General features: G+C 47.8%; 1 protein-coding gene across 6 annotated transcripts in view; it reads right to left on the bottom strand.

Annotated features, from left to right (window-relative positions):
- Window positions 1–24,752, bottom strand: part of CCDC148 (coiled-coil domain containing 148) — a 198,209-nt gene that overhangs the window by 82,878 nt on the left and 90,579 nt on the right. For 5 of the 6 annotated variants that reach the window (XR_013217805.1, XM_077272911.1, XM_077272915.1 and 2 more), the window contains 2 exons: window positions 15,412–15,515; window positions 1,614–1,696 (listed from right to left, as the gene is read on the bottom strand). Coding sequence is in view for 5 of the 6 variants with exons in the window: in XM_077272911.1 (XP_077129026.1) it covers window positions 1,614–1,696; window positions 15,412–15,515 (187 nt within the window). In the remaining variant the exon portion in view is untranslated. Of the gene's footprint in view, window positions 1–1,613; window positions 1,697–15,411; window positions 15,516–24,752 lie in introns of those variants that run through there. The other variant, XM_077272916.1, reaches the window with a different exon arrangement.

The raw sequence follows: 24,752 nt of genomic DNA, 5'->3' as shown, positions 1-24,752 counted from the left end.
TCCATTTGTAGATAATGGGGAAAATCTGTTAGAAATATGTAAAGGGGTGATGGGCCGTGAATAGGTCTCTTCATGCGTATTAGAAATCCCATAGGTAGGTGTAATGGGGTATACCGAAACCTCCAGAGTATTGTCCTGGGTATGAGTCATGGCCTCTATTGACTCCGAGGGGAGCTTATTCCTAATTGACACTGGTGTATATTGTGTAGAGTTGGAATCCGCATATGTAGAAAATACCAGTGAAATGTCTGCCATGTCCTGCTCGGTAGATAGATTGTATTCATCTATTACTACAAGTTCGTCGGGTTTTTGAGTGTCGTTGTTAAATGTATCACCCAAACTTGCATCTGGATATTGATTTATATAGAGTTCTTCTGGAATTCCATCCCTTTGGAATTTCCTGATTTTTTTGTCAATAATCTCTCTTTCTTTCTCTTTGAGTCTATATAAAATATTGTCAGCTAGGGCTTGTGTATCCTCACTGAGAATGCAGTTGTTTAGTTGCTCAAATGTCTGTTCAATGAGCCGGCTTGTTTTATTTATATTGGATAGCCTTTTGTCAATCACAAATTGCAGGAATAAATAAAATAAATACCTTCATATCTGCTATCCGAGGTCTTATTCTCGAGAAAACCATGTTTTTCTTAATATGTAAACGAGCTGTTAAGATCTATTGGCTGGACAAAGATCTCTCTGAGAATCTGCCTCCAAAGCTTATTTTAAATGAAAGGGAGTATTACCAGTGTGAGACATGTAATGACCGACAGTCTGCTCTCCTGATCTACATGTCTCACACTGATGACTCCCAACTTTTCATTTATAATGAGCTCTGGAGGCAGATTCTCAGGGACATCTAAGTCCGGCCCATAGATCTTAACAGCTCATTTATAAATTAAGAAAAACATGGATTTTTCAGATATCAAGGTATCGTTTTATTCAGTTTCCTATGACCTGCATATCCATATAGACGGCTTAGAAAGGCTCATCCTACTGACACATCCCCTTACGGCTAGCCTGTTTTAACTGCATGACATTACTAACAGAGTCTTCTCATTTATATGAGCTGATGTTTCTTCCACGTGCCCCGTACTACACAGCACAACAGTCATCAACCGGACACAAACACAATAAACAGGATGTGAAATAGGTGCATTAAGATTCTGCATTCGGTTCCCTAAGAGACAACGCTGACAAGCAATTTACTCCAAGCTTTCAGCATTTTATTTTTATTTTCAAAGGCTCCAGAATCAATGGACTGTTAAATTACCCGTCCTGCAGCATGTAACACAGATCTCTGACCTTGAATGACCTTCCTATTTTGGCTATGTGGCCATATAATTGTATGGCAAAGAAACATATGTTTACCACGTATAGACAGAACAGGTAATAAATGTATGATCACTGGGGTCCCACTGATCTCGAGAATGGTGATCTCAAATTCACTTGTGTGAATGGAGGACTAAGGCACATGCGGGACCCATCAGTCCTACAGACTATTGTTACAATCCTAGACCACAAAAAAGGAAAAACGTATGCAGCCATCTTCTTAACACTTTTGCCAGGTAGCACAAGAGGTGGGCAGGTATATAATCATAAAGTGATGCAATACTTGCCAAAATCTGCCATCTCTTCAAAGAACTGACATGTTTTGCTTCTTTCTTCCGAGAAAGCTTGTAATTGTAACTCTGCTTTTTCTCTGTAATACGATGAGAGTAATAGATGAGAAAATATTAATACATCCTAAAATAAAATGTAAAATGAAGGCGACAGATTCATCCCACTCTGGGTATGATAAAAGAATTAGGGAATCCAGAGCAGACAACAAATATTGGGGTCTCATAGAAAAATATGACAGCAGGCCTTCCTAGTCTAATTGTGCCACCTCAAGGGGTGCAGCACAGTCCAAAATATCCAGGACATATTTTCCTAACCACTCAAATTTACTGACATCTGTGGATAGGATTTATTTATCAAATTTTAGAGGCAATATCTCCGGCATCCGGGTAGATGAATGAATACAACAATCAGCTCTAATATCTCTGTCAGTACCACCACCGTGGAATCTAAGGACTATTGAAACCTGCGACGCTGGTCATTACTCACGAGCAGACCGTGAGGAAGAGAAGTCTGACGTTCCGGAGTCAGTACCAAGGGAGCACGTAGAAAACAAAAGGAAAAGACAAAGGCGTAAGCCAGGCCATGGTCCGGGGTCAAAATACCAAGAGATAGTGGATAAAGGCAAAAGGACAAGACAAAGGGACAGAGTCAGAACACGGTCCAATGGCCAGGAAGCGGAAGATCAGAACTCAGAACAACAGAATCAGGCCAACACTTAACAAGAAGCACAAACTGGCAGAGGTCAGAGGCAAACAGTCCAGTTATATAGCTTAGGCAATCTCCAGAATACATGGATAAAGTCCTGCACGTCACAGTCCCAGTCCCAGATTGGACAGCTGTGCTGTCTATCAAAGCACCAACAGCTGAGTCTGCTTATCACAAGATTAGAAAGCTGAGATGTCAATCATAACTCTGACAACTCAGCATGACCCAGTTTCCATAGCACAGCAAAACAATAAACTCAACGAGCGGAGTACTGCAGTGTGCAGTCACCGGGAAAGGCCAGAGAGGCCCAGCGCCTGCGCACTGCAGTACTTTGCTCTGCCCTCAACAGGACAGATAAGTACGCCTGCGCCGGAGAGTCAAGACAAGAAGAGGACGTCATCGTAAGAAGATGGGAGGTCCCGGACCGGACCGCGACACCCATCGGATCGGACCGCAGCAGGATCGCACCTGGATGAGTATAATCTAACGTGATTTTCTTATCTTGCAGGATACATCTTTCCAGAATGCTGTAGATAAGCCCCTGATGCCGGTGGGCTTAGCTCACCTTCCATTTTGGGGGTGACAGGTTCCCTTTAAAGTGAAATTCTGTCCACTGATTGACATAAAGGGTGCACTTGTTTTACACATAGTAATTGGTTTCCTGTTAAATTGCCACTGAATATTATTGGAAAATGTCAGCTCCCAGAAAATAGAAACTAAAAGGTAAATTCTTCAGAACACATTACAAATAACGATAATACCGAATTTATGAAGAATCCTGGTAAGCTGTCACTTCAATTGCATAAAAAGAAATCTAAACCTAGAAATGGATTAGAAATGTAAACAGGAGATAATCTGGGCCTCGATGTTTGTCACTGCAGGATTTTCATTAAACAGTACGGACCCTTTTCTTTACTGTATTTGAGCCTGATTCTCCAGTTGTTGGTGTTTTTTGCTTTCATTTGCTCCTTATTCGTCTTTTAACTTATGCCTTTTTTAAGTCTATTCTATATGTGTTTGCTTGTTTGTTTTTCGGTACGCCAATGAGGGAGTAGTTTTTGTTTTCAGCTAATTCATCAATTACAACTTTTTAAAAACTCACAACACTTTTGTTCCAGTGATCTCCCCTCCCCGCGCCCCCTGAATGATTTTATGTACGCTTGAAGTATTTATGCAAATTTTGCAACATCTTGACGACATATGCGACTTTTTGCTTTAGAAAAGGTACAAAACAGGTTAGTGAAAAAAAATAAAGAGTATTCTAGATTTTACAGACAACTCATGAACCACATGTCTCATTTTGAAGAATTTGGTGCAATAAAAAAACCTGTCAACGAATAACACATGAAAGAAAAAAGCAAAGTTACTTGAAAACAAAATGATTAATCAGGCCTTAAGGCTTGCAGAAATCCAGCAGAGAACATAAGGACTTTCTTATCTCCAGCCTATTTTAGCTGGAGAATAGCTGCTTGATAGGCTTTAGCCAAGAGGGTGTGGCTTAACCATTCTTTTCTGTTACTGCAGACAAGGCAAAGTTGGAGGCTCTTCTAAAAAAATTTTTTCTAAATTTCTAGATGAAAATTGTTCACAACGATTTTGTTCGAAAATCGGTAGATGAAAATAGTTAGAAAAATTGCCCGATTTTGGCTCTTGCAACTATATATATACAGTATATATACACATATACATAGTATATTGTGAGAGGTTGACACACATAGCTGCTCCTTCAGGTAGACACAGGAACACTTTGGTGGTGAATAGTGATGAGCGAATATACTCGTTACTAGAGGGGGTCCTCCGAGTATTTTTAGTGCTCGGAGATTTCGTTTTCATCGCCGCAGCTGAATGATTTACATCTGTTAGCCAGCATAAGTACATGTGGGGATTCTCTAGCAACCAGGCAACCCCCACATGTACTTATGCTGGCTAACAAATGTAAATCATTCAGCTGCGGCAAGAAAAACAAAATCTCCAAGCACTAAAAAAATACTCAGAGGACCCCCGAGCGTGCTCTAGAAATCTCGAGTAAAGAGTATATTCGCTCATCACTAGTGGTGAAACATCTGCTGGTTTATTATGTCAGCATACACCAAGGCAGGGTTCAGAAAAACAAAAACAGAGCTTTCCTGGCTTAAAGGAAAACAAAACAAATAAAGTCCTTTCTCTGCAGGTCTCTACCTGTAGTTAACCAGCACAGTCCTTAGCTCCTCTGGGAGCTATCTGGGAATTCTTGTTCTCCCAAGACACGACCCCCACTGACTCTCATGGTCAGGTATTTAACACCCATGTGATGCTCACATGATCTTGACCTCACACAGATCCTGTTAGGACTCTGTAGGTGGAGATACAGTGGACCTCCGCCCACCCACTCTAAGAAGGTCCACTAAAACCAGTCCATAACATAGGTTCCTATAAGCCCTCTGGGCACTTAGCATGCTGGAGGCAAAAACACTCTGATTTTACATCACTGACCGCAGTATGCCCAGTGACATGTATCTCCCTTCACATACTATGCCAGTGACTCTGTCACTATATATGTATTATCTAATATATAATTGCCTAGAATACTACTTCCTGCAATTTGTGCCAACTCCCGTGGCTTTGTCCGGAGCTAATGTCCGGAGATAATGTCCGGAGATAATGTCCGGAGCTAATGTCCGGAGCTAATGTCCGGAGCTAATGTCCGGAGATAAGTGACGTCACCAGTGTCCTACACCCAGGCAGAGCACAGGGGCCCCAGGCAGCATATGGGGCCCCAGGCAGAGCACAGTGGCCCCAGGCAGAGCACAGGGGCCCCAGGCAGCATATGGGGCCCCAGGCAGAGCACAGTGGTCCCAGGCAGAGCACAGGGGCCCCAGGCAGCCTATGGGGCCCCAGGCAGAGCACAGTGGCCCCAGGCAGAGCACAGGGGCCCCAGGCAGCATATGGGGCCCCAGGCAGAGCACAGGGGCCCCAGGCAGCATATGGGGCCCCAGGCAGAGCACAGTGGCCCCAGGCAGAGCACAGGGGCCCCAGGCAGAACATGGGGCCCCAGGCAGAGCACAAGTGCCCCAGGCAGAGCACAGGGGCCCCAGTCAGCATATGGGGCCCCAGGCAGAGCACAGGGGCCCCAGGCAGCATATGGGGCCCCAGGCAGAGCACAGGGGCCCCAGGCAGCATATGGGGCCCCAGGCAGAGCACAGTGGCCCCAGGCAGAGCACAGGGGCCCCAGGCAGAACATGGGGCCCCAGGCAGAGCACAGGGGCCCCAGGCAGAGCACAGGGGCCCCAGGCAGCATATGGGGCCCCAGGCAGAGCACAGTGGCCCCAGGCAGCATATGGGGCCCCAGGCAGAGCACAGGGGCCCCAGGCAGCATATGGGGCCCCAGGCAGAGCACAGGGGCCCCAGGCAGAGCACAGGGGCCCCAGGCAGCATATGGGGCCCCAGGCAGAGCACAGGGGCCCCAGGCAGAGCACAGGGGCCCCAGGCAGCATATGGGGCCCCAGGCAGCATATGGGGCCCCAGGCAGAGCACAGTGGCCCCAGGCAGAGCACAGGGGCCCCAGGCAGAACATGGGGCCCCAGGCAGAGCACAGGGGCCCCAGGCAGAGCACAGGGGCCCCAGGCAGCATATGGGGCCCCAGGCAGAGCACAGGGGCCCCAGGCAGCATATGGGGCCCCAGGCAGAGCACAGTGGCCCCAGGCAACATATGGGGCCCCAGGCAGAGCACAGTGGCCCCAGGCAGAGCACAGGGGCCCCAGGCAGCATATGGGGCCCCAGGCAGAGAACAGTGGTCCCAGGCAGAGCACAGGGGCCCCAGGCAGCTTATGGGGCCCCAGGCAGAGCACAGTGGCCCCAGGCAGAACATGGGGCCCCAGGCAGAGCACAGTGGCCCCAGGCAGAGCACAGGGGCCCCAGGCAGAGCACAGGGGCCCCAGGCAGAGCACAGGGGCCCCAGGCAGCATATGGGGCCCCAGGCAGAGCACAGGGGCCCCAGGCAGCATATGGGGCCCCAGGCAGAGCACAGCGATATTTTGGACCACTGTGCGGTGTTTCAGACCCCCTGTGTGATGTCTGGGGCCCTGTTCTTAAGTATATTAAAGATTAAAGTAACGTATATTAAAGTATATTATAGATCAAATTTGACACGTTTATGAGCACCATTGAGTGATATACTCAAGAATGACATAATTTTTCAACATTTTATGGTTTCAAACTGTAAACACTCAGAGTTTTTTTTACTTCAACCAGAAAACCTTAACGGTTCATAAAAAACTTGACTGTTCAGGATATGATAAAAGTCATAGTATTCTGAATCTTTAACTTATAAAGATACCTTTACATGGGGTGATTATTGGTTCCAGAGAGGCTTTCGGCCGATAATCGTACACATGGCTGGTGACAGGACAATACAATATAAACGTTCAAAGGTAAACACTGATAACATTAAAATCTAATATATAATTGCCTAGAATACTACTTCCTGCAATTTGTGCCAACTCCCGTGGCTTTGTCCGGAGCTAATGTCCGGAGATAATGTCCGGAGCTAATGTCCGGAGCTAATGTCCGGAGATTAATTGCCTAGAATACTACTTCCTGCAATTTGTGCCAACTTCCGTGGCTTTGTCCGGAGCTAATGTCTGGAGCTAATGTCCGGAGCTAATGTCCGGAGATAAGTGACGTCACCAGTGTCCTACACCCAGGCAGAGCACAGGGGCCCCAGGCAGCATATGGGGCCCCAGGCAGAGCACAGTGGCCCCAGGCAGAGCACAGCGGCCCCAGGCAGCATATGGGGCCCCAGGCAGAGCACAGTGGTCCCAGGAAGAGCACAGGGGCCCCAGGCAGCCTATGGGGCCCCAGGCAGAGCACAGGGGCCCCAGGCAGAGCACAGGGGCCCCAGGCAGCATATGGGGCCCCAGGCAGAGCACAGGGGCCCCAGGCAGCATATGGGGCCCCAGGCAGAGCACAGTGGCCCCAGGCAGAGCACAGGGGCCCCAGGCAGAGCATGGGGCCCCAGGCAGAGCACAAGTGCCTCAGGCAGAGCACAGGGGCCCCAGGCAGAACATGGGGCCCCAGGCAGAGCACAGGGGCCCCAGGCAGAGCACAGGGGCCCCAGGCAGCATATGGGGCCCCAGGCAGAGCACAGGGGCCCCAGGCAGCATATGGGGCCCCAGGCAGAGCACAGGGGCCCCAGGCAGCATATGGGGCCCCAGGCAGAGCACAGTGGTCCCAGGCAGAGCACAGGGGCCCCAGGCAGCCTATGGGGCCCCAGGCAGAGCACAGTGGCCCCAGGCAGAGCACAGGGGCCCCAGGCAGCATATGGGGCCCCAGGCAGAGCACAGGGGCCCCAGGCAGCATATGGGGCCCCAGGCAGAGCACAGTGGCCCCAGGCAGAGCACAGGGGCCCCAGGCAGAGCACAGGGGCCCCAGGCAGAACATGGGGCCCCAGGCAGAGCACAGGGGCCCCAGGCAGAGCACAGGGGCCCCAGGCAGCATATGGGGCCCCAGGCAGAGCACAGGGGCCCCAGGCAGAGCACAGGGGCCCCAGGCAGCATATGGGGCCCCAGGCAGCATATGGGGCCCCAGGCAGAGCACAGTGGCCCCAGGCAGAGCACAGGGGTCCCAGGCAGAACATGGGGCCCCAGGCAGAGCACAGGGGCCCCAGGCAGAGCACAGGGGCCCCAGGCAGCATATGGGGCCCCAGGCAGAGCACAGGGGCCCCAGGCAGCATATGGGGCCCCAGGCAGAGCACAGTGGCCCCAGGCAACATATGGGGCCCCAGGCAGAGCACAGTGGCCCCAGGCAGAGCACAGGGGCCCCAGGCAGCATATGGGGCCCCAGGCAGAGAACAGTGGTCCCAGGCAGAGCACAGGGGCCCCAGGCAGCTTATGGGGCCCCAGGCAGAGCACAGTGGCCCCAGGCAGAACATGGGGCCCCAGGCAGAGCACAGTGGCCCCAGGCAGAGCACAGGGGCCCCAGGCAGAACATGGGGCCCCAGGCAGAGCACAGGGGCCCCAGGCAGAGCACAGGGGCCCCAGGCAGAGCACAGGGGCCCCAGGCAGCATATGGGGCCCCAGGCAGAGCACAGGGGCCCCAGGCAGCATATGGGGCCCCAGGCAGAGCACAGCGATATTTTGGACCACTGTGCGGTGTTTCAGACCCCCTGTGTGATGTCTGGGGCCCTGTTCTTAAGTATATTAAAGATTAAAGTAACGTATATTAAAGTATATTATAGATCAAATTTGACACGTTTATGAGCACCATTGAGTGATATACTCAAGAATGACATAATTTTTCAACATTTTATGGTTTCAAACTGTAAACACTCAGAGTTTTTTTTACTTCAACCAGAAAACCTTAACGGTTCATAAAAAAACTTGACTGTTCAGGATATGATAAAAGTCATAGTATTCTGAATCTTTAACTTATAAAGATACCTTTACATGGGGTGATTATTGGTTCCAGAGAGGCTTTCGGCCGATAATCGTACACATGGCTGGTGACAGGACAATACAATATAAACGTTCAAAGGTAAACACTGATAACATTAAAATCTAATATATAATTGCCTAGAATACTACTTCCGGCAATTTGTGCCAACTTCCGTGGCTTTGTCCGGAGATAATGTCCGGAGATAAGTGACGTCACCAGCGTCCTACACCCGCTCATGGTGGACAAAGATATATGCCTTCGTGGTGCGCAGCACTTTTCTGATTGGTTGCCGCCTGCCGCGAGCGACCAATCAGAAATGTGCCGTACTGTCAAGAATTGTCAAGAGCTGGTGAGTGCAGCCATTTTTTGTTCTTTCTTACTATTATTTATTAATTGTATTATTCTTACATTTGAATAAATAAAGTATATATGGATTCTAGACTCCCGATTCTTTAGAATCGGGCTGCCATCTAGTATATATATAATACAGTGGGAAAAAAGTATTTAGTCAGCCACCAATTGTGCAAGTTCTCCCACTTAAAAAGATGAGAGCGGCCTGTAATTGTCATCATAGGTAGACCACAACTATGAGAGTCAAAATAACAAAACAAATCCAGAAAATATAGTATATATACACACACACCGTGTGCAAAATTACTAGGCAAGTTGTATTTTAGAGGATTATTTTTATTATTGATCAACAACTATGTTCTCAATCAACCAAAAAGACTCATAAATATCAAAGCTTAATATTTTTGCAAGTTGGAGTGATTTTTTTTTAGATTTGGCTATCTTAGGAGAATATCTGTTTGTGCAGGTAACTATTACTGTGCAGAATTATTAGGCAACTTAATAAAAAACAAATATATTATATTCCCATTATTTTCACCAGGTAAACCAATATACAGTGGGGCAAAAAAGTATTTAGTCAGTCAGCAATAGTGCAAGTTCCACCACTTAAAAAGATGAGAGGCGTCTGTAATTTACATCATAGGTAGACCTCAACTATGGGAGACAAACTGAGAAAAAAAAATCCAGAAAATCACATTGTCTGTTTTTTTAACATTTTATTTGCATATTATGGTGGAAAATAAGTATTTGGTCAGAAACAAACAATCAAGATTTCTGGCTCTCACAGACCTGTAACTTCTTCTTTAAGAGTCTCCTCTTTCCTCCACTCATTACCTGTAGTAATGGCACCTGTTTAAACTTGTTATCAGTATAAAAAGACACCTGTGCACACCCTCAAACAGTCTGACTCCAAACTCCACTATGGTGAAGACCAAAGAGCTGTCAAAGGACACCAGAAACAAAATTGTAGCCCTGCACCAGGCTGGGAAGACTGAATCTGCAATAGCCAACCAGCTTGGAGTGAAGAAATCAACAGTGGGAGCAATAATTAGAAAATGGAAGACATACAAGACCACTGATAATCTCCCTCGATCTGGGGCTCCACGCAAAATCCCACCCCGTGGGGTCAGAATGATCACAAGAATGGTGAGCAAAAATCCCAGAACCACACGGGGGGACCTAGTGAATGAACTGCAGAGAGCTGGGACCAATGTAACAAGGCCTACCATAAGTAACACACTACGCCACCATGGACTCAGATCCTGCAGTGCCAGACGTGTCCCACTGCTTAAGCCAGTACATGTCCGGGCCCGTCTGAAGTTTGCTAGAGAGCATTTGGATGATCCAGAGGAGTTTTGGGAGAATGTCCTATGGTCTGATGAAGCCAAACTGGAACTGTTTGGTAGAAACACAACTTGTCGTGTTTGGAGGAAAAAGAATACTGAGTTGCATCCATCAAACACCATACCTACTGTAAAGCATGGTGGTGGAAACATCATGCTTTGGGGCTGTTATTCTGCAAAGGGGCCAGGACGACTGATCCGGGTACATGAAAGAATGAATGGGGCCATGTATCGTGAGATTTTGAGTGCAAACCTCCTTCCATCAGCAAGGGCATTGAAGATGAAACGTGGCTGGGTCTTTCAACATGACAATGATCCAAAGCACACCGCCAGGGAAACGAAGGAGTGGCTTCGTAAGAAGCATTTCAAGGTCCTGGAGTGGCCTAGCCAGTCTCCAGATCTCAACCCTATAGAAAACCTTTGGAGGGAGTTGAAAGTCCATGTTGCCAAGCGAAAAGCCAAAAACATCACTGCTCTAGAGGAGATCTGCATGGAGGAATGGGCCAACATACCAACAACAGTGTGTGGCAACCTTGTGAAGACTTACAGAAAACGTTTGACCTCTGTCATTGCCAACAAAGGATATATTACAAAGTATTTAGATGAAATTTTGTTTCTGACCAAATACTTATTTTCCACCATAATATGCAAATAAAATGTTAAAAAAACAGACAATGTGATTTTCTGGATTTTTTTTTCTCAGTTTGTCTCCCATAGTTGAGGTCTACCTATGATGTAAATTACAGACGCCTCTCATCTTTTTAAGTGGTGGAACTTGCACTATTGCTGACTGACTAAATACTTTTTTGCCCCACTGTAACTGCACAAAATTTAGAAATAAACATTTCTGACATGCGAAAACAAAACCCCAAAAACTTAGTGACCAATATAGCCCCTTTCTTTATGATGACACTCAGCAGCCTCCATCCATAGATTCTGTCAGGTGCTTGATCTGTTTACGATCAACATTGCGTGCAGCAGCCACCACAGCCTCCCAGACATTGTTCCGAGAGGTCTACTGTTTTCCCTCCCTGTAGATCTCACATTTTATGAGGGACCACAGGTTCTCTATGGGGTTCAGATCAGGTGAACAAGGGGGCCATGCCATTATTTTTTCTTCTTTGAGACCTTTACTGGCCAGCCACGCTGTGGAGTAGTTGGAGGCATGTGATGGAGCATTGTCCTGCATGAAAATCATGTTTTTCTTGAACGATACCGACTTCTTCCTGTACCACTGCTTGAAGTTGTCTTCTAGAAACTGGCAGTAGGTCTGGGAGTTGAGCTTCACTCCATCCTCAACCCGAAAAGGTCCTACTAGTTCATCTTTGCTGATCCCAGCCCATACCAGTACCCCACCTCCACCTTGCTGGCATCTGAGTCGGAGTGGAGCTCTCTGTCCTTTACTGATCCAGCCTCTGGCCCATCCATCTAGCCCATCAAGAGTTACTCTCATTTTATCAGTCCATAAAACCTTTGAATAGTCAGTCTTAAGATTTTTCTTGGCCCAGTCTTGACGTTTTATCTTATGTTTCTTGTTCATAGGTGGTCATTTTTCAGCCTTCCTTACCTTGGCCATGTCCCTGAGTATCGCTCACCTTGTGCTTTTTGTAAAGGTACCGTCACATTTAGCGACGCTGCAGCGATATAGACAACGATCCGATCGCTGCAGCGTCGCTGTTTAGGTCGCTGGGGAACGACTTCGGCATCGTTGAAACTGTCTTCAACGATGCCGAAGTCCCCCTGCAGCACCCGTGTAACCAGGGTAAACATCGGGTTACTAAGCGCAGGGCCGTGCTTAGTAACCCGATATTTACCCTGGTTACCATTGTAAAAGTAAAAAAAAAAAAACCTACATACTCACCTTCTGATGTCTGTCACGTCCCCCGGCATCTACAGGGTTACGCGCTGCTGCCGAGAGCTTCCTGCACTGACTGAATGTGGCAGCTCCGGCAGCAGCGGTGACGTCACCGCTGTGCCCTGCATTACGGCCGGCCGGCGCTGACACATTCAGTGCAGGGAAGCCGCCGGCGGGGGACGTGACAGACATCAGAATGTGAGTATGTAGTGTTTTTTTTTTTACTTTTACAATGGTAACCAGGGTAAATATCGGGTTACTAAGCGCAGCCCTGCGCTTAGTAACCAGATATTTACCCTGGTTACAAGTGAACACATCGCTGGATCGGTGTCACACACACCGATCCAGCGATGACAGCGGGTGATCAAGCGACGAAATAAAGTTCTGGACTTCTAGCTCCGACCAACGATATCACAGCGGGATCCAGCGCAGCGCTGCTGCGTGTAAAACCCAACGAGATCGCTATCCAGGACGCTGCAACGTCACGGATCGTCGTCGTTCTCGCTGCAAAGTCGCTTAGTGTGAAAGTACCTTTACTCCAGTAACGTTGCAGCTCTGAAATATGGCAAAACTGGTGGCAAATGGCATCTTGGCAGCTTCACGCTTGATTTTCCTTAATTCATGGGCAGTTATTTTGTATTTTGCGCCTTTTGTGCCCAACACGCTTCTTGCGACCCTGTTGGCTATTTGCCATGAAACGCTTCATTGTTCGGTGATCACGCTTCCAAAGTTTGGCAATTTCAAGACTGCTGCATCCCTCTACAAGACATCTCACAATTTTGGACTTTTCAGAGCCGTCAAATCTCTCTTCTGACCCATTTTGCCAAAGGAAAGGAAGTTGCCTAATAATTAAGCACACCTTATATAGGGTTTTGATGTCATTAGACAATACCCCTCCTCATTACAGAGATGCACATCACCTGATTTACTTAATTGGTAGTTGGCTCTCAAGCCTGAACAGCTTGGAGTAGGACAACATGTATAAAAAGCATCATGTGATCAAAATACAGCTTGCCTAATAATTCTGCATATATATATATTATAGACAACAGCACGGCCAGCTGTGTAAAGAAGTTACACAGGCTTTGTATCACCTAAATGGTAAAGCAATTTTTAATAAACCGCTTATAGAAAACGATTCACTTTTACTTTAAGATAAGAGAAAGGAAATGAACAATGAAAAACAGTTCTAATTGTAATATGATACACAATAAGATCAAGTCAATTAATTAAGGACATTTTAATCTTTATTTCTTTCTGCATTTTTCATTGTCAGTTTTCTTTTAGGGTCATGTAACAGTTTCTCTTGCTGGGACACAATCCCATATACCATAAAGAGGCTAGGAACTGAAATATACAGTGGGGCAAAAAAGTATTTAGTCAGTCAGCAATAGTGCAAGTTCCACCACTTAAAAAGATGAGAGGCGTCTGTAATTTACATCATAGGAAGACCTCAACTATGGGAGACAAACTGAGAAAAAAAAATCCAGAAAATCACATTGTCTGTTTTTTTAACATTTTATTTGCATATTATGGTGGAAAATAAGTATTTGGTCAGAAACAAAATTGCATCTCAATACTTTGTAATACATCCTTTGTTGGCAATGACAGAGGTCAAACGTTTTCTGTAAGTCTTCACAAGGTTGCCACACATTGTTGTTGGTATTTTGGCCCATTCCTCCATGCAGATCTCCTCTAGAGCAGTGATGTTTTTGGCTTTTCGCTTGGCAACACGGACTTTCAACTCCCTCCAAAGGTTTTCTATAGGGTTGAGATCTGGAGACTGGCTAGGCCACTCCAGGACCTTGAAATGCTTCTTACGAAGCCACTCCTTCGTTTCCCTGGCGGTGTGCTTTGGATCATTGTCATGTTGAAAGACCCAGCCACGTTTCATCTTCAATGCCCTTGCTGATGGAAGGAGGTTTGCACTCAAAATCTCACGATACATGGCCCCATTCATTCTTTCATGTACCCGGATCAGTCGTCCTGGCCCCTTTGCAGAATAACAGCCCCAAAGCATGATGTTTCCACCACCATGCTTTACAGTAGGTATGGTGTTTGATGGATGCAACTCAGTATTCTTTTTCCTCCAAACACGACAAGTTGTGTTTCTACCAAACAGTTCCAGTTTGGCTTCATCAGACCATAGGACATTCTCCCAAAACTCCTCTGGATCATCCAAATGCTCTCTAGCAAACTTCAGACGGGCCCGGACATGTACTGGCTTAAGCAGTGGGACACGTCTGGCACTGCAGGATCTGAGTCCATGGTGGCGTAGTGTGTTACTTATGGTAGGCCTTGTTACATTGGTCCCAGCTCTCTGCAGTTCATTCACTAGGTCCCCCCGTGTGGTTCTGGGATTTTTGCTCACCATTCTTGTGATCATTCTGACCCCACGGGGTGGGATTTTGCGTGGAGCCCCAGATCGAGGGAGATTATCAGTGGTCTTGTATGTCTTCCATTTTCTAATTATTGCTCCCACTGTTGATTTCTTCACTCCAAGCTGGTTGGCTATTGCAGATTCAGTCTTCCCAGCCTGGTGCAGGGCTACAATTTTGTTTCTGGTGTCCTTTGACAGCTCTTTGGTCTTCACCATAGTGGAGTTTGGAGTCAGACTGTTTGAGGGTGTGCACAGGTGTCTTTTTATACTGATAACAAGTTTAAACAGGTGCCATTACTACAGGTAATGAGTGGAGGAAAGAGGAGACTCTTAAAGAAGAAGTTACAGGTCTGTGAGAGCCAGAAATCTTGATTGTTTGTTTCTGACCAAATACTTATTTTCCACCATAATATGCAAATAAAATGTTAAAAAAACAGACAATGTGATTTTCTGGATTTTTTTTTCTCAGTTTGTCTCCCATAGTTGAGGTCTACCTATGATGTAAATTACAGACGCCTCTCATCTTTTTAAGTGGTGGAACTTGCACTATTGCTGACTGACTAAATACTTTTTTGCCCCACTGTATGTGTATAACGTGCTCATCTAAATGGTCTCCCATATGAAAAATAATATTATTGGCTATATAAACTGAACAATCGCATCTGATGTGACTGTATCAAGCCAGAAAAACAGGACAATAGAACGGGCGGTCGGCTGCGCTATAATTATAGATTTTTTTGCTTTCTTACCTACTTTCGCTCAGCCGCTGGTTCTCTTTCAACCACACCTGTGTGTGCTGCTTTATTAGCATTTGGTCTTTTGTTATTTTAGACGCATGCTGAATTTTCTTGACCTGGTATGAAAAAAACAAAAATAATAATAATCCTTATGGAAATGTGAATGACGTTAAAGTGACTGGTAATTATTAGTCTGGTAAATGTTACGTTCAGGTGTTCACAGTCGCGCGGCAGCGAAGTGTTCAGAACCACTACTGACAGCAACAAGGTGCATGTTGGATTATATAAGCATCTATGCTGATTTAATCGCTTATAATTAGATAAAAGAGGATTTTTATAGCGATGGTTCGTTATCCAGATGTATTGTTTCTGACAATAACAGGACAGCGCACAAGCTGCAACGTGTGTGTTAGCGGTGGATAAAAGCATAAAAACATTAATAATATATTACGTTTTGTACAACTTTTGTAATACATGGAATGCGTATATTTAGGAAATCAACAGAGATGCAGGCAATTTTGACATCCGCCTAAATCTTTCATTGTCATTTAGGCTAAATACAAAAATCCACCATACTGGAGCGACATCGGTTGTGGAAAGTTCGCTCGTGTCTGGATGGTTCGCTCGTGTCTGGATGGTTCGCTCGTGTCTGGATGGTTCGCTCGTGTCTGGATGGTTCGCTCGTGTCTGGATGGTCCGCTCGTGTCTGGATGGTCCGCTCGTGTCTGGATGGTCCGCTCGTGTCTGGATGGTCCGCTCGTGTCTGGATGGTCCGCTCGTGTCTGGATGGTCCGCTCGTGTCTGGATGGTCCGCTCGTGTCTGGATGGTCCGCTCGTGTCTGGATGGTTCGCTCGTGTCTGGAAGGTTCGCTCGTGTCTGGATGGTTCGCTCGTGTCTGGATGGTTCGCTCGTGTCTGGATGGTCCGCTCGTGTCTGGATGGTCCGCTCGTGTCTGGATGGTCCGCTCGTCTCTGGATGGTCCGCTCGTCTCTGGATGGTCCGCTCGTCTCTGGATGGTCCGCTCGTCTCTGGATGGTTCGCTCGTCTCTGGATGGTTCGCTCGTGTCTGGATGGTTCGCTCGTGTCTGGATGGTCCGCTCGTGTCTGGATGGTTCGCTCGTGTCTGGAAGGTTCGCTCGTGTCTGGAAGGTTCGCTCGTGTCTGGATGGCTCGCTCGTGTCTGGATGGCTCGCTCGTGTCTGGATGGTTCGCTCGTGTCTGGATGGTTCGCTCGTGTCTGGAAGGTTCGCTCGCGTCTGGATGGTCCGCTCGTGTCTGGATGGTTCGCTCGTGTCTGGATGGTTCGCTCGTGTCTGGAAGGTTCGCTCGTGTCTGGAAGGTTTGCTCGTGTCTGGATGGTTCGCTCGTGTCTGGATGGTTCGCTCGTGTCTGGATGGTTCGCTCGTGTCTGGATGGTTCGCTCGTGTCTGGATGGTTCGCTCGTGTCTGGATGGTTCGCTCGTGTCTGGAAGGTTCGGTCGTGTCTGGATGGTTCGCTCGTCTCTGGCTGGTTCGCTCGTATCTGGATGGTTCGCTCATGTCTGGATGGTTCGCTCGTGTCTGGAAGGTTTGCTCGTGTCTGGATGGCTCGCTCGTATCTGGATGGTTCGCTCGTGTCTGGAGCAGCTGCCTTGGTCATTTCCAGATGTAGGACTGAGAAATGACCAAGTTCTTTCTTGCTAATGTGTGGCTTATGTTACTTCTAGGTATTTGAGCATATTCACACTTGATTTCAGGTCTATTATACCAGAAATTGCATTGAAAAAGTGTCGGACAGCCCACTTGGCTGTTTTTGTGAGCCTGACCACTAATGACTGCCTTATAGGGACCAATATTCCCATCTCAGCCATGGACTTCCGGTTCCTCGGCCTCACGTTGTATTCCCTAGCTAGCCACACCCTCCTGTGGTTGATTGACAGGCCGTTTGCCTTGGTCCAGGGGAGGGAGGCACTATGAAGGGATCACTGGGTGAGGCCAAGTATCTGGAAGTGCGTAGTCCCGCCCCAATGCACTTCCAGACACACATATACTAAACTTAACACCACGATTTCCCGCAGCTTTTCTTTGCGGTCATACAAGGATCAGCTGGGTTATTGTAACGCTCGCGCCGAGACTGGTTGGCGTGGGCGCCTGGGAGTGTGGCCCCACTGGACCACAGACCGAACTTCCCTGGAAGGGGCGTAACTAAGTAGCTTCCTAGGTTTTCACTGGAGCCTCTGATGGTGAGGACAGACTTGTGCAATAGGAAGCTACCAGGTACCACTCCAGGGTGGAGTCGGACTGTGGATGCTGATCCCACCGGGGACAAGACACAGGCAGGCAGGCACGGTTGTGGCACTGGCTGACAGACGGGTTTGGCAGAGGCCCAGACGGGCGGACTGGCTTGACTGAGATACAGGCAGACAGGCTGGCACGGCTGGCACTGGCAGACAGGACTGATACTCTGGTAGGAACTGGTATTCAGATGGTTGTATGGAAACAGGTAAGAACCTGTTCAGACTGGAGAACATAAAGAAACAGGCAGAGACCCGTACGGCAAGTTGCAGAAAAAAGATAGAGCAAGAGTGGAAGCAAAGCAGAATCTCAGGAGGCAGAGTAAGAGCAGGAGGTGGAGCTAAGAGTAGAGAAGGAGAAGGCAGAGCTATGAGCAGAGAAGGAGAAGACAGAGCAAAGAGTAGAGAAGGAGAAGGCAGAGCAGAGAGTAGAGAAGGAGAAGGCAGAGCAGAGAGTAGAGAAAGAGAAGGCAGAGCAGAGAGTAGAGAAGGAGAAGGCAGAGCAGAGAGTAGAGAAGGAGAAGGCAGAGCAGAGAGTAGAGAAGGAGAAGGCAGAGCAGAGAGTAGAGAAGGAGAAGGCAGAGCCAAGGACGGAGCCGCAGGAGGCGGAGCCAAGAGCGGAGATGCTGGAGGCGGAGCCAAGAGCAGAGATGCTGGAGGCAGAGCCAAGAGCAGAGACGCTGGAGGCAGAGCCAAGAGCCAGAACCGCAGGAGGTAACGCCAAGAGCAAAAGAGTGCAGAACCACAGGTTGTGGCGAGGAAAGCTGAGAAGCACAGAACCACAGGTTGTGGCAGAACAGAGCAGAGAGATGCAGAACCACTGATAGTGGCAGGCAGAGCAGAGAGATAAGGCGGAGGTACACACAGCAGAGTGCGAAATGACAAATGACTAAGAAGGAACAGGAACGGACATAGACCAGAGTTCAGACAGGAATGGACACGGTTACACAAACAGAACACAGATGAATGCATGCTAATTGCAGCCCTCTGAGACAGGAAACAGACACGACCTGGCAGCTCAGTAGCAAGTGCTTACTGAGGGGAATAGTTTGCTCAGGCATCCTCCAATGGGTGAGGATGCCTTAAGTATCAGAGGCCTCAAGGCTATTGGCCAGGAACACCCCAGGGAGGTGCACACAGTCTCAATAAGAATCCGGAGTGGCTGGCGCCGCCCCCCTATGTACACAGCCAGGAAGTGTACACAGAGCAAGCCGCCATGAAGCACATGGCATGGAGCCGGCAGCAGACAGATCTCACAGCATGGCACTGGGTGAGTGAATTGATGTGACAGGCAGGTGGGGAAAGGAAGGCCATGCAGTGATGCCGGCAGGGTTGTTATAGTACCCCCTCCTTTACGCCCCCTCTTCTTCAAACCCGCCAAAATGATCTTTAGAAGAAGAAAGAAACCACTCACAGTCCAAATCATCATAACATCTTCAAAGTAGGATAAGGCAAACGGGTCACCAGGAATCTCAGAAGACAGTCTCTTTGTGCTCAACAGGGTTAGCTTCACCCGGAATCTCAGATAGCAAAGTCTCTTTGTACCGAATGGGGTTGGTTTCTACAATGGACTGGACCATTTCCTCTGGGTAGACAAGAAGCAGGGACTTGGATGCTACTGACTTGATATCTTCACCAGCCGGCCACATGGAAGCCGAAGGAACATTCACAGGATATATCTTCTGCCCGATATCCGGAGACAAACTTTCAGGTAGCAGAGATGTTCTAGAGTACTGAACACAGGAAAAATCATTGGAACAGAGGGTGGAGAACAACAATTCCACCGGATCAGAAAAAAACTGAGAGGAAAAAACTTCTGTTATGGAATCTTCACCCAACCGGCCATATGGACGATGAAGGTACCCACATAGGAACCATCTTCTGCTCGTTATCCAGAAAAAAATGTCCAAAAGGCGGGGATTTTTCCACAAACCGGTTACAGGTATAGTCATTAGAGTTGTGAGGAGAGATTGTCACCGCTTTCCCATCTTGGGTGACGTCATCACACCTTGACTCGATGACTAACGGGTTACTGGTATAGTCACTGGAGACGTGTGGAGAGATAGTCACCGCTTCCCCAACTTTGGTGACGTCAGCACACCTTGACTCGACGACTAGCAGACCAGCAGAAGAAGACAACACAGTTGACTGTCCTTGACGCATGGGAACCAGACACCTCTCATGACTGGGTAAATTCAAACAAAGCATTTTGCAGGAACTCTTGACCAGGGCGGGTGGTAGTGTCCTAGGCTCAGAATGACCCATGGGCATAACAGACAGCATATGGAAGACAAACTTCTTCAAGTATAAAACTCCAACCTGGAGCTATAGTTGTCCTTGAAGGACTAGACTGCTCTTGAGTAGGGCTTGACCAGCTTCAGACAATGCCCTCACCGGGTTCTGGAGCTGTATAACAGGAGACCACACACTGACTCCAAATGGCAGGCGACTTTACCTCGCCAAAGCTCCCGGAAAACAGAGACACAGTTTTTGATTTAGATGGAAAGGAAGTACTCTCACCTAGGGCAGCCTCTCCTGCTGGCCCAGGGTTTTGGAGTTTAACATCCACAGAGCAGAGACCGTCTGTATGTTCCTTGCAACCACAGCGATACCGCGTCCCCTTCTTGCGGTTGGATTCGGGCTGCTGCTTTGCCAGCCCACTTTTACCAACCTTCTTGGGATTTGCTTGGGTAGCTGCAGGAACAGGTAGAGGAACAGGCGGGTTTTGGACGGGCTTGGTCAGACATGACGGTTTCTTTGGGGGATTCGCTCGTCTAGACCGCCTCTGGGACCTGGTGAGGGAAGACTTTGCTGGAGGAGCTGGCTTAGGCGCTTTGAAGGCTTTAAGGAAAACCGTCAGGAAGGCGTCAAGGTCAGAGAGGATAGGATCCCTTGCTTCCCAGAAAGGGTTAATCCAATTCAATGCATCTTCTGCTAGGTAGGACATCAGGAATCCCACCTTGTGCTGATCAGAGGGAAATTCCGAAGCATTCAATTCCATATACAACAAACTTCGCTCCAGGAACTCCATGCACTCCTCTGGATCCCCATAGTATCTTGGTGGAGGCTTCCGAAGGAATTTTTTATAAGCAAGGTAATTATACAACTCATCAGAGAATATGAATTGACCACCTGGAATGGGTGTAGGCAGATCTTTCAACCGAGCAGGAAAACCTTCCGGGGGCCAATACTGGCTAAAAGAGAGTTCATTTTGCTCCCAGAGTAGCGGCTCATGGGACTAAGCGGGGACCATGGCCTGAGCAATCTGTAACGCTCGCGCTGAGACTGGTTGGCGCGGGCGCCTGGAGGTGTGGCCCCACTGGACCACAGACCGAACTTCCCTGGAAGGGGCGTAACTAAGTAGCTTCCTAGGTGTTCACTGGAGCCTCTGATGGTGAGGACAGACTTGTGCAATAGGAAGCTACCAGGTACCACTCCTGGGTGGAGTCAGACTGTGGATGCTGATCCCACCGGGGACAAGACACAGGCAGGCACGGTTGTGGCACTGGCTGACAGACGGGTTTGGCAGAGGCCCAGACGGGCGGACTGGCTTGCCTGAGATACAGGCAGGCAGACGGGCGCGGCTGGCACTCAGGCAGACAGGCGGGCACGGCTGGCACTGGCAGACAGGACTGATACTCTGGTAGGAACTGGTATTCAGATGGTTGTATGGAAACAGGTAAGAACCTGTTCAGACTGGAGAACATAAAGAAACAGGCAGAGACCCGTACGGCAAGTTGCAGAAAAAAGATAGAGCAAGAGTGGAAGCAAAGCAGAATCTCAGGAGGAGTAGTAAGAGCAGGAGGTGGAGCTAAGAGTAGAGAAGGAGAAGGCAGAGCTATGAGCAGAGAAGGAGAAGGCAGAGCAAAGAGTAGAGAAGGAGAAGGCAGAGCCAAGGACGGAGCCGCAGGAGGCGGAGCCAAGAGCGGAGATGCTGGAGGCGGAGCCAAGAGCAGAGATGCTGGAGGCGGAGCCAAGAGCAGAGACGCTGGAGGCGGAGCCAAGAGCAGAGACGCTGGAGGCGGAGCCAAGAGCAGAGACGCTGGAGGCGGAGCCAAGAGCAGAGACGCTGGAGGCGGAGCCAAGAGCCAGAACCGCAGGAGGTAACGCCAAGAGCAAAAGAGTGCAGAACCACAGGTTGTGGCGAGGAAAGCTGAGAAGCAAAGAACCACAGGTTGTGGCAGAACAGAGCAGAGAGATGCAGAACCACTGATAGTGGCAATCAGAGCAGAGAGATAAGGCGGAGGTACACACAGCAGAGTGGGAAATGACAAATGACAAAGAAGGAACAGGAACGGACATAGACCAGAGTTCAGACAGGAATGGACACGGATACACAAACAGAACACAGATGAAGGCCTGCTAATTGCAGCCCTCTGAGACAGGAAACAGACACGACCTGGCAGCTCAGTAGCAAGTGCTAACTGAGGGGAATAGTTTGCTCAGGCATCCTCCAATGGGTGAGGATGCCTTAAGTATCAGAGGACTCAAGGCTATTGGCCAGGAACACCCCAGGGAGGTGCACACAGTCTCAATAAGAATCCGGAGTGGCTGGCGCCGTCACCCTATACACACAGCCAGGAAGTGTACACAGAGCAAGCGGCCATGGAGCACATGGCATGGAGCCAGCAGCAGACAGATCTCACAGCATGGCACTGGGTGAGTGAATTGATTTGACAGGCAGGTAGGGAAGGGAAGGCCATGCAGTGATGCCGGCAGGGTTGTTACAGTTATCTTTTAATGGGCTTCTCTTATAAATACGGTTTTAGAAATTTATGCAGGTTTCCGTTAAGTCTCGTTTTGAGAAGATATTTTTATATTCATCGTTTAAAAAGGTGTACTTTACCAGATTATAGAATTAGAGAAGAAAATAGTAAGCACAAAAACGCAATAGGTTCTATTCTGGATAATAAGTAGGGAAAATGTGGGCAATCGTTCTCACCTGGTTGGGGAGCAGACCTACGGTACTGAAAGTGGAAAGTGCTGGAATCTAATGGGTTAGAAGTGTGCAGCCATCGGAGGGATGATGAGGAGACAGGAATCCAAAATCACGGTGGTTTGTCCTGATGAAGAACTTGGAAACTTTGAAACCCCAATTTTGGATTCCTGCCTCCTCATCATTCTTCTGATGGCAGCGCAGTTTTAACCTATTTGATTCCAGCCCTTTACAGATTAAAGAACTGGCTCAAGCCATGAACGCATTAATCTAGTTTAGCATAAAGGGATTTGATTTAGGACTAACACTGTCAATCCATGACCTACCCTTAAGATTTGGGCGCTAACGTCTGGCACCGCAACCAATCAGCTATTAACGGGTTCTGCAGCTGCCAGAAGTACACAGTGTACTGCTCTCCATACACCATGTAGTGGCCATTATCAGGTACCGCAGCTAGGCTGCCATCTATTTCAACAGGAGTTGTAGTACCCAAAAATGACCACTACACAGTGTATAGCGCTGTGGAGTTCTTCTTTGTACACTGTACTTTTGGCAGGCACAGGACTTACTAACAGTTGATTGGTGGAAGCGCTATAGGCCTGACCCCATCAATCTTATCATTCATATATTACTCTTGGACAACTCCTCTATGGTTATAACTAAGAAGCAGCATTCATTAAAGATCGGGTTTTTCAATCCAGCACTACAAAGTTTACCACCGGTCTAGGAAGGTATATAGAGCAGTGAGTTGCTGCTTCCAAAAAAGCTTCAATGAGCAACCAAAAAAGGAGAGTGTGCTGCCTCTATAGCAAAATCTCTGTACGGCAGAGATGTCTACATGACCATATGTTGAGTCTGTCGACACAAAAAAAAATACTAAGGGTATGTGCACATGTATTTTTTAGGGCTGCGGATTTTTCTGCAGCGGATTTGAAAAATCCGCTGGTAAAAGGCACTGCGTTTTACCGCAGATTTTATGCAGTTTTTGTGCGGATTCCACCTGCGGTTTTACACCTGTGGATTCCTATTATGGAGCAGGTGTAAACCGCTGCAGACATGCTGCAGAATAAACAGCACAGCGTTTCTGCACATTTTTTTCCGCAGCATGGGCACAGCGGTTTCTGTTTTCCATAGGTTTACATGGTACTGTAAACTCCTGGAAAACTGCTGCGGATCCGCCGCAACATATGCACATAGCCTATGGGTATGTTCACACTAGACGTTGTTAAGCTTTTTTTTCTGCAGCAAAACCTGCTCTCTTGGCAGGAAAGAAGCTGCAGAAAAAAAAGCAGGTTTTGCTTGTTTGCTTTTTTTTGCGCATGTTTTTCCTGCTACATTTGTCTCTCGTGCATGCTGATAAAGTTTAGCGCAAACAAAAAAAGCTAATTCTATTTAATCGGGTTTTGGCACAAAAACACGTTGCAAAACCTGATACCTGCGTGATGGGTGAAAAACGCAGAAGAATCGCTGAAAGACGTGATATGCTCTAATGTGCAAAAAACGATGCAACGCACAAAATACTGATGACAAAAAAAACAAACAAGGTGCATGCAAGAGATTTCTGCATAGCGACTTTGCTGGTACTGTAAAATACAGCTGAAAATGTTCATTTAAAAAAACGTATTAAGAAAAAAAAAATGCTGAAAAAAAACACCTAGTGTGAACATAGCCCAATAGTGTGGAGTCCTAGGAACTCCGTGTGCCTCGTTAGTCTACGTACTGTCATTTACAAGAGTCTTTAGATCGCGATATTTCACGAGAAGGCGGAATTTCACTTTCAAATCTCTTCCTGCTTGATAACCGCAGTCCTCGCACATTCCCTTTAAATAAATGAGACTGTTTATATCCTCGATAAATCCCCTATAGTATTATCGCTGGATGTGTAATTAATCAGTCGGCACCATGCACACCATCAATAATCCAGCCTTATGCTCGGTAAGTACAGTGCTTAGATTTGTACGCTGCCTATATCCTTTATCTGTCAGATACAATTAAGCAGCCAAGGAGCGACTCCCGCTATTGGCAGCACGTCTGTATTTCAATCTCACCAGCAGAAAGGCAGGAATAAAGATTGTGATCTCGCCACGTGGGCATTACTTGGATTAGTCTTGCAACGAGGACAAAGTCATCCCAACAGAGAGAT

This window comes from Ranitomeya variabilis, chromosome 7 (genome assembly GCF_051348905.1).
Source record: "Ranitomeya variabilis isolate aRanVar5 chromosome 7, aRanVar5.hap1, whole genome shotgun sequence".
Taxonomy (NCBI): domain Eukaryota; kingdom Metazoa; phylum Chordata; class Amphibia; order Anura; family Dendrobatidae; genus Ranitomeya; species Ranitomeya variabilis.
Note: the sequence above shows the minus strand (reverse complement) of the source record. Positions and strands in the feature narration are given on the sequence as shown.